The sequence below is a fragment of the Tachysurus fulvidraco genome, chromosome 1, assembly GCF_022655615.1.
Source record: "Tachysurus fulvidraco isolate hzauxx_2018 chromosome 1, HZAU_PFXX_2.0, whole genome shotgun sequence".
NCBI classification, from domain to species: domain Eukaryota; kingdom Metazoa; phylum Chordata; class Actinopteri; order Siluriformes; family Bagridae; genus Tachysurus; species Tachysurus fulvidraco.
Genome location: NC_062518.1, coordinates 42,225,365 through 42,241,481, shown reverse-complemented (window position 1 = coordinate 42,241,481; position 16,117 = coordinate 42,225,365). Strand labels below are relative to the sequence as shown.

The 16,117-nt window shown below is 37.3% G+C and overlaps 1 protein-coding gene across 1 annotated transcript in view; it reads left to right on the top strand.

Moving 5' to 3' along the window:
* Positions 1 to 693: 693 nt before the first annotated feature.
* The window catches only part of LOC113658422 (oxysterol-binding protein-related protein 2), a 47,581-nt gene continuing 32,157 nt past the window's right edge, over positions 694 to 16,117 (top strand). The window contains exons 1-14 of the mRNA XM_047813011.1: positions 694 to 898; positions 1,729 to 1,814; positions 1,894 to 1,968; positions 2,181 to 2,292; positions 2,380 to 2,465; positions 2,555 to 2,699; positions 3,938 to 4,005; positions 4,147 to 4,185; positions 4,561 to 4,634; positions 6,166 to 6,229; positions 7,157 to 7,261; positions 8,508 to 8,639; positions 9,549 to 9,624; positions 9,971 to 10,077. Coding sequence (XP_047668967.1) covers positions 877 to 898; positions 1,729 to 1,814; positions 1,894 to 1,968; positions 2,181 to 2,292; positions 2,380 to 2,465; positions 2,555 to 2,699; positions 3,938 to 4,005; positions 4,147 to 4,185; positions 4,561 to 4,634; positions 6,166 to 6,229; positions 7,157 to 7,261; positions 8,508 to 8,639; positions 9,549 to 9,624; positions 9,971 to 10,077 — 1,191 coding nt within the window. The 5' untranslated portion in view covers positions 694 to 876. The remainder of the gene's footprint in view (positions 899 to 1,728; positions 1,815 to 1,893; positions 1,969 to 2,180; positions 2,293 to 2,379; positions 2,466 to 2,554; positions 2,700 to 3,937; positions 4,006 to 4,146; positions 4,186 to 4,560; positions 4,635 to 6,165; positions 6,230 to 7,156; positions 7,262 to 8,507; positions 8,640 to 9,548; positions 9,625 to 9,970; positions 10,078 to 16,117) is intronic.

Below are 16,117 nucleotides of genomic sequence, written 5' to 3'. Positions count from 1 at the left end.
TTTGGGGTACCATGTCATCTGCTGGTGTTGGTCCACTGTGTTTTCTGAGGTCCAAGGTCAACGCAGCCATATACCAGGAAGTTTTAGAGCACTTCATGCTTCCTGCTGCTGACCAACTTTACGGAGATGCAGATTTCATTTTCCATCAGGACTTGGCACCTGCACACAGTGCCAAAGCTACCAGTACCTGGTTTAAGGACCATGGTATCCCTGTTGTTAATTGACCAGCAAACTTGCCTGACCTTAACCCCATAGAAAATCTATGGGGTATTGGGAAGAGAAAGATGCGATATGCCAGACCCAACAATGCAGAAGAGCTGAAGGCCACTATCAGAGCTCTGATAACACCTGAGCAGTGCCACAGACTGATCGACTCCATGCCACACCGCATTGTCTGTAATGAACATGTGACAAATATATTAATCTTCTTCTTCTTCGAATTTGTCCGTAGAGTTTGTGTGTGTGTGTGTGTGTGTGTGTGTGTGTGTGTGTGTGTGTGTGTGTGTGTGTGTGTGTGTGTGTGTGTGTGTTCAATTGTGTCTTATTATTGGTTGGCACTTCGTCTTTCTCTGTCTTTTGCCCCGAGTCTCTCCTATGGCAGTTGTTTATATCTAGACTGGGATACAAGCACACGTCCTCGTGGTTACGTTACAAGTGGCTGGTCCTGGCATCAGGTTACTATCTTTATTTAGAAACTATGTGGCTACTGCAAATATCTAGACACTGTCGTCTTAAACCTGCTATGAAGTTCGATGTAGTTCTCATTAGACAAGGATTGTGAACATTTCATAATTTTGATTGCTGGAATCCGAAAGTTGTTGGAATTCAAGCTGACTTGTGATACGGCCTGAATATACAATCAGAGTGTTGTAGGAGATGGAACAAGTTCACAGTCGGGGTAAGAATGATATTCCTTCTGTGTTTTGTGCAGCTAAATATGTGCTATATTAGATGTCTGAGATTTGTAAATGTCCTAAAGGACAATGTGAGACCTTTGACATTGATGCTTATCAGGTACATATTATGATAACTGGGGAAGTAAAGGCAAAGTGGTAGATTAGTAGTTAAGGTGTTGGACTACTGCTTGAATGGTTGTGAGATTGAAACCCAGGTCCACCATGCTGCTACTCCTGGGCCCCTTAAGCAAGGCAATTAATCCTCTGTTGCTTAGCTGTATAAATGCAAGTCACTCTGATCGAAGGCGTCTACCAAATGCAAGAAGCCTTTATGATAAGTTATATTGTTACTAAGGAACTCGACTTTGTGGGATTTGGTGATTTGGCATTTGTGGAGTTTGTATGTTCTTCTTAAAACCTGACAAAAAAATGCTAAAACCTGACAGTATTCATTATGTTGTGTGTGTGTGTGTGTGTGTGTGTGTGTGTGTGTGTGTGTGTGTGTGTGTGTGTGTGTGTGTGTGTGTGTGTGTGTGTGTGTGTGTGTGTGTGAATATGTGTGTGTGTGTGTGGGGGGGGGTAATTTAACCTTAAATTGAACAAATCCAATTTTGAGAGCCTTCTAAGATACTCACTATTAATTTCTATACAATTAAAATCTAGAAAAATATAAAAGATATTCACTTTTATATAGTCAGTAACATTTAGTATTGTATGTACTAAGTAGTGTATGTATTAAGTATTGGATTGTATTTCAGGTTCTCTCTCTCTCTCTCTCTCTCTCTCTCTCTCTCTCTCTCTCTCTCTCTCTCTCTCTCTCCTCTTTTTTCAGGCAAAACCAAACCTAATGGTGGATGGACGACGCTTCACCTGGCTAGTTACTTTGGCCAGAAAGATATTGTTGAGGAACTGTTAAAGGTAAGAGACATAGCATGAAAATGTGAAACAGTGAACGCTACAGAATCGATTTCTATTTAATTCGACTCTGTGTGTGAAGCGTGGCGTGGATGTGAACACGCAGAATTATGATGGTGACACGGCTCTACACGTTGCAGCCCTCTGTGGAAGACAGGTGGGAGATTCTCACTCTTTCTGCTTCATTACTTTCACCTCTCTCTCTCTCTCTCTCTCTCTCTCTCTCTCTCTCTCTCTCTCGTTCTCTCTCTCTGTCACACACACACACACACACACACACACACACACACACACACACACACACACACACACACACACACACACACACACACAGTCTTACTCCTGATCGGAATCACTTTTTGTACCCAGGAGGTTGTTCTGCTACTGTTACGGCACGGTGCTTGTGCCACGCTACTCAACGGATGTGCTCAGACCCCCAGGGATATCACTGACGATGATGAAGTCATTACTATGCTGGAAGGTCGGAAGTGTTGTTGTGCCCCAGATTTCGTTTAGTCTTTGTACCTACTACTTCATGATTGTTTTTTTTTTTCTTTTTTCGCTCCAGCTGCAGAAAGAAGAGAGGGCAGGAAGATGGAGGAGAGACTTTTAGATGCAGCAAGAGATGGAGATTGTGGGGTTGTAGCTCAGTTGGTGAGTTCTGGACATTTGATATAAAGTTATATATCAGTTAATATTATAGTTAATATAAAGATCAGTACTTACCCAAGTTTTTCAAATAGCTCAGCAAGAGCAGACCTCCTGACGTGAACTGCAAGGACTCTGATGGGGACACGGCATTACACATTGCAGCCAGCAGGGGGTATAAAGAGTGTGTGGAGGTGCTGGTTAAGAGTGGAGGCAGTTTTAGTACAATGAACAAAAACGGTAATAATGTGGAATTTAATACTTATACTTCCCTTTGTGCAATAATCAACTTTTGATTATGATAATCATCCATATGCTACACTTAAATCTACTTAAATGTTAGTGTTAGATAACTGTATTATTATTATTATTATTATTATTATTATTATTATTATTATTATTATTATTATGCTGCATAATCTCTACATTCAAAAATATTACACGTGCAATGTATCAGACTAAATTAGAACAATTCCTGAAAGTCCTAAAATATAGGGTTTCCACATTTAAGAAGAAAAATTCACAACAAGGAAATATGATGTTTAATTATATAATGCTAGGACAAAAGTTTGGTCTGGGATTTATATATATATAATAATTATATATGTATACAAAAGTCTGGTCTGGGATTTATATATATATAATAATTATACATGTATACAAAAGTTTGGTCTGGGATTTATATATATATAATAATTATACATGTATACAAAAGTTTGGTCTGGGATATATATAAATCCCAGACCAAACTTTTGTCCTAGCATTATATAATTAAACATCATATTTCCTTGTTGTGAATTTTTCTTTTTAAATGTGGAAACCCTATATTTTAGGACTTTCAGGAATTGTTCTAATTTAGTCTGATACATTGCACGTGTAATATTTTTGAATGTAGAGATTATGCAGCATAATAATAATAATTATTGTTATGTAATTATATATGTCCACTATTATATATATATATATATATATATATATATATATATATATATATATATATATATATATATATATATATATATATATATATAGTGGACATATATAATTAAATAAAGCTGTTTGATGAATATTTTCTCCTCCTTTATTTTATTTTTTTTTTTTTGAGAAGAAGTCTCCAGTTTCAGCCTATAGTACACTTCTCAGTTTTCAATGTTACCAGAAAGGGAAAACTAGGGGGAAAAGTATCATGTGTCAATCTATTTGCATTGACAAATTTGTTATAATTTGAATAAAACACTTTAGGGTGTGTTTTTATTGATAAGTAATCGACTTCATTGACTACATTTATTTAAATACTATTATTATTTTTATTAGCATGAAAGCGTTGATGTTGATCAGAAATAATTCACTTGGATTCAAATACACATGTGAACGCAAACACCGCCTAAAGTGTTTTATTCCTTATTTATTTCTCATAAATAAGTTGATATATGCATAATTATGTTACAAATTAAAAGTTTCTCTGTGTTGTTTTGTAGGCCATTCCGTGTTAGACGTCACCAAGGATGATCAGATGAGATTCTTTCTGGCGAAATGTCAAGAAAATGTATGTTTACATTGTTTGACTCAAATTTATTTATAACCCTTCCTCACAAAAGCAGCGAGATTATTGAGCAAACGAATAATAATAAAAAGTGTATAAATATTTTCTCTTTTTTCTCTCTCTCTATCTCTCTCTCTAATAAAGGCTATCACTGCTAGAAAGTTTGAAGGACAGTTGTGGAAGGTGAGGACTGATAAATATAATAGATAGATAGATAGATAGATAGATAGATAGATAGATAGATAGATAGATAGATAGATAGATAGATAGATAGATAGATAGATAGATAGATAGATCTTTGAATTTTTAATTATTATTATTATTATTATTTATGTTTAATTAACACATATTCTTGTAATGTAACATGGAGCAGGCATCTCAGTCATCCTAGTCACAACCACAAGGTGGCGTCCAAGAGTTTCAACTCCTGAATATCTCAGGCAATATTTTAAGGACACAGTTAACGTTAAATTGCAGTGCTATGTTACAAAATCAGTAGCTGAAGTATGACTTTAGACGAGAAAATTGCAGCTTGTCCTAACATTTTTTTTTCCACAGAAGTCAGATTTTCTGACCTGGAACTCACACTGGGTTGTTCTGGAGAATGGGTCTGTGAGCTGGTACTGTAAGCAGTAAGTAACTTTCTCTGTATACCAGTTTCTGTTCAAAGCAATTTATTAGTAAATTTATCTGGTGCAATATTTTGATTTGTTATTTAAGCTGCCATCCATAATGAATGAAACAAAGGCAACAATTAACTAGAATTAATAAGTGCAATGAATATTATTAAGTAGTATAATAAATTAAATATTAAGTAGTATAATAAATATAAAGTAGTATTATATAGTAGTAAATATAAAGTAGTATAATAAATATAATAAAAATTCTGCATTTCTGCTTCATAATAAATAAAAGTATAGCCATAATTCTAGCCGTGTATGAACATATATGTGTCAACAAAAAAAAAAGGGCAAATGAAATTTTGTAAACAAAAAGAAGTGAAAGGAGACAAGATGCACAAGACGCATCCACATTTAATGATTGTTGAAAAAATGCTTAACATTTTACAATTAACATTATGTTAATCAGAGTTGAATTGTGTTACAGTTGAGTTAAATCAGCGTTTAACTGAACCAGGGTTCAACCGAATCATTAATTTCAGACTGAATTGAATAGTGTTTCAGAGTTTAATTCATTGAGCATTAAATAAAATCAAATTAAAATGAATCAGGGTTGAATTCATTTGGATCAAAGTTTAAATGGATCAGAGTTTAATTTATTCAGCATTAAACTGAATCAAATTGAGTTGAATTGGGGTTTAATTGAATTGAATCAGAGTTGAATATAATCAGAGTTGAACAGAATTCTGATTTAAGAGAATCAGAATTGAATTGAGCTAAAAATGAATCAAATTGATTCAGAGTTAAAATTGAATCGCAGTTGAATTTAATCAACATTACACTGAATCTGGGTTCAACTAAATCAAGCTACAGTTAAACCAGAGTTAAATTGATTCAGGGTTTCATTGAGTCAGAGTTAGACCAAATCTGAGTTTAATCGAATCAGGGTTTATTTAGTTTATTCCTGATTAAACCCAAGGCAGTGGTGGCTCAAGTGGTTAAGGCTCTGGGTTACTGACTGGAAGATCACCAAGGAACTGTTGGGCCCTTGAGTAAGGCCCTTAACCCTCTCTGCTCCAGAAGCACTGCACGCTGAGTGACAATTACTCTGAGCCTTATTTCCAAAGCTGGGATATCAAAACAAAAGTATTATTTTGTGCTGTAATGTAATGTGGCTCTAACACACTTTACATTCCGAGTTTAACAGAATCAGAGGGTTTGGCTGAATTAAACTGCAGAGCATGTGCTGTGTTCAGCTGAATAAATGAGTGAACACGATTTATATGAACTAAGTACTGCACATATGTATGTAATGCTCTCTTCTGCTCAACATTATGTTATTAAGCTGAGAACTAGATTTATTTTTTGAAGAGTTCTGAATCCCTAAAACATTTGTACCCTAATACTAGAAATACTAATACTACTAACTCATATTGATTTTCTTTCTTTCTTTCTTTCTTTCTTTCTTTCTTTCTTTCTTTCTTTCTTTCTTTCTTTCTTTCTTTCTTTCTTTCTGTCTTGTGACTGTCTGTTGTGTCCACAGGTCTGACACAGCATGTGAAAACCGTAGGCAGGGCTATAAGCCTCTTATTAAGGCTCAGTGTGTGGTAAGTGCTCTAAGAACATAATAGCTCAGCAGTGTGTGTGTGTGTTCAAACTTTACACCTGTCCATCAGCACCTGCGGGCTGTACCACAGACTCCTGTGAGCCTACTGCAAAGATCTGTTCTATTCCAGCAAATATAACACTGAAAATAAAATGAGTGATGGAGAGAATATTTTTTCTATTTCTCTCAATAGTCTAGTTATTACCCACTCACAAATACCATACACGATGAACGATTCATTTATCAGTCAGCATCTTTTGGCTTGTTTATTAACTGAATCCTGTATTTTTTTTATATTAGATATCTAGAAGATTCAATATTTATGTAGCGCATCAGTTTGATTAGCATCTCAAATGTTTAATAGGGAAAACAAAAACAAAAAAAAAAGGCTAAAATTAACCAGGTATACAGTATGTGAGTCATTTCTTCCATTGTTGTGAGATTTAAATGTAGATTTCTGTGTAGTTTATTGTTAGCCTGTTGTTAAAAGTAAATATAAAAGTAAATCAGGTTTGAATTTGTGTTATGCAGGCTTGAATTAAATTATAGTTGGTTTGAATCAGGATTTAATTGAATCGAATCAGTGTTGTATTAAACTGAATTGGAGTTTTACGGAATTGTTGAATGCAGTTGAATGGCAGTGAATTGAATCGGTGAACTGAATCAGGTGAAATAAAAAAAAAAGCTACAAGTGCTTCTATTAAGTTCATTTACTTATCCTCAACCTTATTCTTATTAGATCATGATTCAGAGAGAGAGAGAGAGAGAGAGAGAGAGAGAGAGAGAGAGAGAGAGAGAGAGAGAGAGAGAGAGAGAGAGATGATTTACAGTAATGTGTTGTCTTAAAATAAGTTTAAAGTTTACATTTGATTACCATAGTTTTTGCATTATATAAATATGCATGCAAACAAAATGGTTTATTTTGCAGGTAAAATCCTGGGATAAATACTTTTTCTCACTGAAGTGCTGTGATGGCAGTGTGCATCACTTTAAAGTGTCATCTAGATGCACAGAACCAGAAATCAGCAGGAAAGTGAGTCGTTGTTTTTGGTTGCTTTTGTTTCTGATCAGACTTGAATTTCAAAATGTTAGACCTCTTTATTAGAGTTACAGTTTTAGATGGTCTGATAAATTCAAAGTGAAAAGAGTTGGTGCTTGTTACGTCTCACTATGAGCCTAGAGGATACGAGGACGTAACACGTGAAAATTTAATTATTAAGATGCGGACAAAAGAAAACCTTTGTTCTATTGGTGAAGTGTGGTGTGTCTGTGTTCAAGACAACAGGCAGAGACGAAGCTAAGTCCGGCTTGCTTTTTAGTAAAAATAATTTGATAACAACACCCAAATAATACCATAAACAGTGAACCAAATATACATCCAAAAAGTTTATTTATAATTTATAATATACAAACACAAGAGATAACGATAACAGAGTGAGGGACAAGAGCGGTGCTAAAGAAAAGAACTCAATAAAACAAATCATTAAAATAAATAAATAAATAAATAGATAGATAGATAGATAGATAGATAGATAGATAGATAGATAGATAGATAGATAGATAGATAGATAGATAGATAGATAGATAGATAGATAGATAGATAGATAGATCAAATCAAAGAGTGTGGTATGGATGAATCTAAATTTAAATTTTTAGGATATTTCTTTTTTTTTTTTTTTGTCATTGTCATATCTGGTTTCTCTGGAAGATGATGGTTTAAAAAATCTGGTGAGACAGTGACTGTCTATAGTCGTTAGAATGTAGGTGATGTACATGTAAATGGATAAAATAAATAAACAATTGCAGCTTTGATATATGAAGAATACAACTTTTGGTAGAAAGCTACTGTCCTGTTAAACATCAGCATCCTACCCCAAGTTTGACTATTTTCCAGCAACAGAAGTATTTCATTTAAATGTACTAGACATAGAAATGATTATGTAAGTGACATGATTCACATTTATGTAGTTGTTTGAGATAAACCAATTTAGTTGGTAAGTATTTAGGTCCAGTAGTTTGTTTACATTGATTATTGAGTCACAAAACACTGAAAAGAGACAGATGAAAAACACTGAATGCAAAAATCGTAGCTTGTATTGGGTTTGAAAGTGTCCTACACACACCGATGCTCATACAGCACCGGTGAAATTGTCAACAAAAATATCCTCTAAGGTTAGAATCTGCACCAGAATAGTCCTGAGATTTTTATACCTGCACTTAAGTAATGCATAATTAATAACTACATCTTCGAACTAAGACATCTTAACTGTATTGGGCAGAAATGGGTGGATGCTATCGAGGAGCATGTCATGTACAGCGCCCTCTGTGGAAGCCCAGATAAAACAGCTGCACAGGAAGGAGAAGAGAAAGTGGCTGAAGAAGCAATGGATCTTCTGTCACACTCACTTCAGGTAGGACGATCAGTTCTTTGCAGCTTAATCTCTCTATATGTCATTCATCTTTTCTGTACTGTTACATAAATGCTACCTAATGAAATGCCTTCCACGTTGAAGTGTTGACAGAATTCAGGAAAACGCTAAAGGCCTAAAGGGAGCCGTTAATCGAGTCGAGTCGTTAATCGAGTTAATTGAGTACACATGAATTGCATCGCTCATTTAATGCTCTTCTTTGTCAGTAGATAGTTTTATATTAGCCATTCTAAATAATAATGCGATATCAAATAAAACATCTAAGCTGGGTCTTACAATTCGTCGTGACAAAAATGGGATGATGTGCAATTCACATTGTGGAAAAGAAGTATTTTTTTTTAATAATCTTTTTTTTTTTTTGCCATGACAGAGACTTTATTTACATAATCAAATTTGTTGAGGAATTCATAAATGAATTAATTTATTTGTAAGATATGGTGAAAATAGTTTGTATTGAATTTCTCAAGACAAAAATTCATGTTGAATGAAGAAAATTAGGGCATAGAAGCCTTTATAATCACCACATATACGTTATAGCACAGGGGGGCAGCTATGATACAGCACCCCTGTAGCAGAGAGTGTTAAGGGCCTTGTTTAAGGGCCCAACAGTTGCAGCTTGGCAGGGCTGGGTCTTGATCCCTGATCCTCAGATCAACAACCCAGAGCCCTAACCAGCTGGATTTTTTTTTTTTTTTTTTTTTTATAAAAAAGGAATTTTTCAGTCCTAGTGAATTAAATTATTTTTTTAAGTTTTGTTCAAAAATATTCTGAGAATTGTATTTTATCGAATCATGACACCCCTACTAAACACTGGGATATGTTTTTTTATGGAACATGCACAGTGTTTCTGTGTAGTTTGTAGAATGTACAGTAGCTGTCTTCTTCATACAGGCAACTGAAAGTTACCAGAGAATGCTGGAGTCTCAGGTGGCCGTGTTTGTCTCCATGGTCAAGAATGAAGACAACGGTAAGAGTCGTTTTCCTTGCAAAGGATTTGCAAAAATAAAACTGTTAGAGTAAATTAATTTCTTTTCACCATTTACATTTGAGGATTCAAGCGCACAGTTCTATAATTGGTTGCTTTCTTTGGCTATTTTTAATATAAGGACACACACTTCTTTCAGCAGTATCTAGTGCACACATGTTTGCACATCTAATTACAACCCCTTATGTAATGAAATTGACTGATAGCTTTCACAAACCTTGTGTGTGTGTGTGTGTGTGTGTGTGTGTATGCGTGTGTGTGTTTGTGTGTGTTTGTGTGTGTGTGTGTGTGTGTGTGTGTGTGTGTGTATGTGTGTGTGTGTGTGCAGATATGACAGGTCCTGAGCTCATCAAGGCCAGAGAGATATGTGAGCTGTGCAGTGAGACGTGCTCAGTGTTGAGACACTGTGTAGATCTGCTGTCCCAGCGTGAAGAGGTACGGCATTAACGCTTCAATTTATAACCATGAAACTGTGAAGAACACTCACACACACACACACACACACACACACACACACACACACACACACACACACACACACACACACACACACACACACACATCACATGGCTTCGTTACTGAAAATTATTCCACATATTAAATTAGGATTTGCTTCCCTTAAAACAGGAAAGTGTGTGTAACTCTATCGCTAAGGTCATTTTACTGATGAATAGATACTGTATGCCAGGCTGGGATTAATCATGGTTGTTGTTTTTTTTTTGCTATTTTAGCCAGGGCCCGTATTCATAAAGAATCTAAGAATGATCTTAGAGAGCTCGTAATTTAGTGTCAAAATTTCTAACTAGGAATCTGTATCTTAAGAGTGATTCAGGACCAACTCTGAGCAAGGAACTAGTGTATGTGTCACCTTGTGATTGGTTGTTGTTAGTTATGTGTTCCTGTTCTCATTTGTCATTGGTTCCCTTGGTTATGTATTTAATGTATTTTAAGTGTTGATTGTCGGTTGTTGTCCTTAATAATGGCCGTTTCCTGTGCTTGCGTTTCTCGTCCTGTTTTGTCATTGCCCTTCACTGGATTACTTTGTGTTTTGTGTTAATTAAAATCTTCTATCTGCACTTGGATCCTCTGCCTCATCTTTCAATGGAGGTTACAAAACAATCGACCGTGCTATGGATCCAGCTGTGAGGATTTTACGCCTTTGTCAGGAGAATTGGCCTATAGAGGACTTTGTCTTTGTCTCTTAAGGACATTTTCAAGCTTGGTTTATCAATTGAAACTTCACCTTTTAATGGCATCATATACCCTACACTGGACTCTAGAACAATACATAGACTTTGCTTTAAGGTTGAGTGGATATGCTTTTACTGAGTGTTGCAAAGGAGGAACTTGCCACATGTCTTGCCTGCCATGCCAAATCTTGCTCATCTCATGTCTGCCATGCCAAAGCCTGCTTGCATAATGTCTGCCATGCCAAAGCCTCAAGAGCCTCCCCTCAAGATGGCCGCCAGGCTAGAGCCCTCAGCCAAGATCGCCTTCATCTGTCTTGATATTGTTCCAGTATCACTAACCTTTAAGGGTGTTATTCCAGAGTCTTTAGCCACCATAGATACCATATCAGTATCTCCAGTTATGAGTGATTCGCATAAAGATGTCAAGGTTTCCCATATACTCAAGAGACTGGTGTCCAGTCTGGAGGATACCCCCGCTTGTCAGTACGTGCTGCTGGTATCCCTGTAGTTGTCGCAAGCCAAGGGGTATCAGAAGTGGTCTTATTGATGACTACATGGCCATTTGGTGTGTTCATCAGCTCGAGTCTTATTCAAAGGTCACTTCCACATAAGGATCTGAGTCTGAGTCTCATGGTCATTCCTGAGTTTCCCGTCTGCCATGATGTGACCACTGAGGTCGTTCCAGAGTTTCTCGTCTCCCATGATACGACCACATAAGTTGTTCCAGATTCTCACTTAAGCCATACTGTGACCACAGAGGTTGTTTATAAACCTTTTGCTCTGCCTTGGTCACCTGTTCAGCCAGTGCACCATAATATAGGTCCACCACTGCACCAGGACCTTCTGCTCCATTGCCCAGGTCTGCCAATTCTTCATGGCCCAGGTCCTCATTGCACCGTGACCCAATGCTCAATGATCCAGGCCCGCAACGGTTTTATATCCCAGAGCTATCATTGCCACATGGTCCACTGATCCGTCCACCACTGATCCGTCATCTAGGACTAACCCTCCATCCCACCCTCAAGACTGCCTCCACCTTTCTACCACCCTCCCAGACTTTTTGTTGTTTTGGGTTGAGAATTTTTTAAGGGTGTCAGGATCTGCCCTTAGAGGGGGATAATGTAACATTGGTTTTGGTTTTTGTTTCATGTTCTGGTTTTCATGTCTTTTATTTTGTTACCTGTTTCGTATCGTTTGTGGCTTGCATCCCTATCCCTCATGTTCTCTGGCCTAGTGTATGTGTCATGTGGTGATTTTTTTTTTAGGCATGTGTTTCTGTTCTCATTTGTCATTGTTTCCGTGTAGGTATTTAACCCTAAGTTTTTTGCCATGTCGGTTGTCTGTTGTTGTCTTTAATTGTTGTTTTATGTGCTTGTGATTCTCGTCCCGTTTTGTCATTGCCCTTCTCTGGATTACTACCTGCATTTGGATCCTTTGCCTCATTTATAATGCACGTTACAGTGGGTTTTAACCTGTTAATATGTATGGCACACTCTTTTAAAGACTGTGATTGGATGTCCAATAAAAAAATAGGATATTAGAGGATATTAGAATATAAAAATATTCAAGGTTATATCATGTAGGGATTGTTTGTGACCGATCATATTAGAGATGTTCTAACATCTGTATGTTATACAGTAAATGTAATGTAAACATCTCAGACACAGCACAGAAATGTCATAAAGACAAATTATATCATTTCCGCCGCTGTGGCATTCCGGCTCTGTGTCGGAGATGTTAGTGTTCCTCTAAATGGCATAGCGGCAGAATGTACTGTATACAGTATATATATATATCATTTCTGCTCTGTGTCGGAGATGTTATCTCTAATATGATTGGTCACAAAAACTAATCCCTACACAATCTAATCTGTATCATCTTATTTACTCACTATCATTATTAAATATTGTATACAATACATTTCTTCTCCCTCTTCACCTTTTGGCCATTTTCTGCTCTGATAAAGAAACTCTTAAGCCTCTTAAAGGTCTTCCTTAATGCTCCTAACACTTTTTGAACTTAAGATGGTTTATGAATAACTTTTATCTTCATTAAGATTCATTCATTCTCTACCGCTATATCCGAACTTCTCGGGTCACGGGGAGCCTGTGCCTATCTTAGGCGTCATCGGGCATCAAGGTAGGATACACCCTGGACGGAGTGCCAACCCATCACAGGGCACACACACTTCTCATTCACACACACACACACTCACACACTATGGACAATTTTCCAGAGATGCCAATCAACCTACCATGCATGTCTTTGGACCAGGGGAGGAAACCGTAGAACCCGGAGAAACCCCCGAGGCACTGGGAGAACATGCAAACTCCACACACACAAGGCGGAGGCGGGAATCGAACCCCCAACCCTGGAGGTGTGAGGTGAACGTGCTAACCACTAAGCCACCGTGCCCCCATCTTCATTAAGTTCTTCTCTTTAATTTTAAGGAACATTGATTGGTCTGAGTTAACAGGAAGTCTATGGTGGCTCAAATATGCACTCTTTACAACCATGGTGAGCAGAAATGCATCACAACGCAAACATTGATCACAATGGTGCTACAAAGGTTCACAAGCTCACAAACACTACTTATCAGCAGGTGACATTTTTCTGAATCTGATCTGAATCTGTTTTTTCTATTTTTGGTCATTTTTTCCCCATATTTAGCCTCTGATTCATGTAATTGTTAAATCCCAATCAAGACTTTAGCAGTTCTGTGGTACACAAATAACAGATGGGATTTATTCAGTGCAGCTAAATGGAAGATATCATCATACCATCAGCCACCTGTGCAATTCTCTTACTCAGGAAGCCTCATGCAGTTCTGACATTTAAACCAACATACATTTAAGCTGTGATTAATATAAAACACTTAGACTATCTAAATGAAGTGGGCATTTTCTCCTTATTGTCACAGAACAATCATTTTAAATTTATTGTTATTACTCTCATTATTTAAAGTCTCATTCACAGGCAGGGAGTAATACAGTTGGATTGTTAAAGTGCTTAATAATAGAACACAGGGTTTGCCAAGTGGGAAGCCACGGTCCTCCTGTATATTATGATTATGGTGTTGAAACAAGGAGTTGTTGGAAAGTAGAAAACATTAAAAACTAAGAATAAAATACTATCATGTAGCTACTACTGTATAATATATCCTCATATCCATATATCATATATCCTATCTAGCTGATCTCTCATTCTGCTCCTGTCCCTACAGCTGATCGTGCTCATTTTGCTTCTGCCCCTATGGATGATCTTTCTCATTCTGCTTGTATTAGTATAGCTAATATCTATTTCTTTCTGCTTCAGTTCCTTATACTGTATCTCTTGTCCCTATAGCTAATCTCTCTCATTCTTCTCCTGTCCCTATAGCTGATCTCTCTTATTCTGCTTGTAACCTATAACTGATCTCTCTCATTCTTCTTCTGTTCCTATAGCTGATCTTGCTCAATCCGCTTGTATCCTATAGCTGATCTCTCTTATTCTTCTCCTGTCCCTATAGCTGATCTCTCTTATTCTGCTTGTAACCTATAACTGATCTCTCCCATTCTTCTTCTGTCCCTATAGCTAATCTCTCTCATTCTGCTTATATACATACAGCTGATCATTCTCATTCTTCTCTTGTCCTTATATCTAATCTCTCATTATGAATGGATCCCTATAGCTGATCTCTCTTTTATTCTACTTCTGTCTCTATAGCTGATATCTCTTTTATTTTTCTCCTGTCCCTATAGCTGATCTCTCTCATTCTTCTCCTGTTCCTATAGCTGTTCTCTCCCATTCTGCTTGTATCCCTATTGCTAATCTCTCTCATTCTGCTTGTATCCCTATAGCTGATAATTCTCATTCTTCTCCTGTCCCTATTGCTAATCTCTCTCATTCTTCCTCTATCCCTATAGATAATCTCTCTCATTCTTCCTCTATCCCTATAGATAATCTCTCTCATTCTTCTTCTATCCCTATAGCTGATCTTTGTCATTCTGCTTGTATCCCTATAGTTGATCTCTCTCATTCTTCCTTTATCCCTATAGATAATCTCTCTCATTCTGCTTGTATCCCTATAGTTGATCTTTCTCATTCTGCTTGTATCCCTATAGCTAATCTCTCTCATTCTTCTTCTGTTCCTATAGCTGATCTCTTTCATTCTGTTTGTATCCCTATAACTGATCTCTCTTATTCTTTTTCTGTCCCTTTAGCTGATCTCTCTCATTCTTTTTCTGTCTCTAAAACGTATCACTCTCATGCTGCTTCTATCCCTATAGCTGACTTATTTCTCATTCTGCTTCTATTCCTATAGCTTATCTCTTTTATTCTGCTCCTGTCCCAACAGCTGATCCCTCTCTCATCCTGCTCCTGTCTTTATAGATGATCTCTCGCATATTCTGCTCCTGTCCCTACAGCTGATCCCTCTTTCATTCTCTTCCTGTCTCTATTACTGATCTCTCTCTTATTCTGCTTCTGCCCCTACATCTGATCTCTCTTATTCTGATCCTGTCCCTATAGCTGATCTCTCTTATTCTGCTCCTGCCCCTACATCTGATCTCTCTTATTCTGATCCTGTCCCTATAGCTGATCCCTCTTTCATTCTCTTCCTGCCCCTACATCTGATCTCTCTTATTCTGCTCCTGTCTCTATAACTGATCTCTCTCTCATTCTACTCCTGTCTCTCTAGCTGATCAATCTAATTGCACTCCTGCATGCTGAATTAATCAGCATCACTATGGCATGGCATTGGTTCTTTTTATGCTGAACTATGCACCCCTTGTATCTCTCGCACATACACCCCCCCCCCCCCCACACACACACAGTCTACTTTCGCTTAGGAGAGAACTGAAGCACACTCTCTCTCTCACTTGTTCTGTCCGTCTCTCACATTGCCTCGCCCAACCTCTCTCTCTCTCTCTCTCTCTCTCTCTCTCTCTCTCTCTCTCTCTCTCTCTCTCTCTCTCTCTCTCTCACACACACACACACACACACACACACACACACACACACACACACACGCATACACAATCTCCATCGCGTCAGCTAATACAAGCTTCAGTGACATAAACGGGAAGGAGAAAAAGGTGACAGCTTTCTTCGCTATCTGAAAAGGTACAGTTGGATGCACTCTGTTTTTTTCCACTTATTCCTTTTTTTTTCCTTTTCTACTTTAACAGCATATTCTGATCTTGTCTGCTATTTTGGCTCTACTATCTGCTCTCATTGATGAAAACAGAGGAAGTCCCACTTGTCTTGCCTGTTCTAGTTTTATCACAGGGCATATAGTCTGGCTT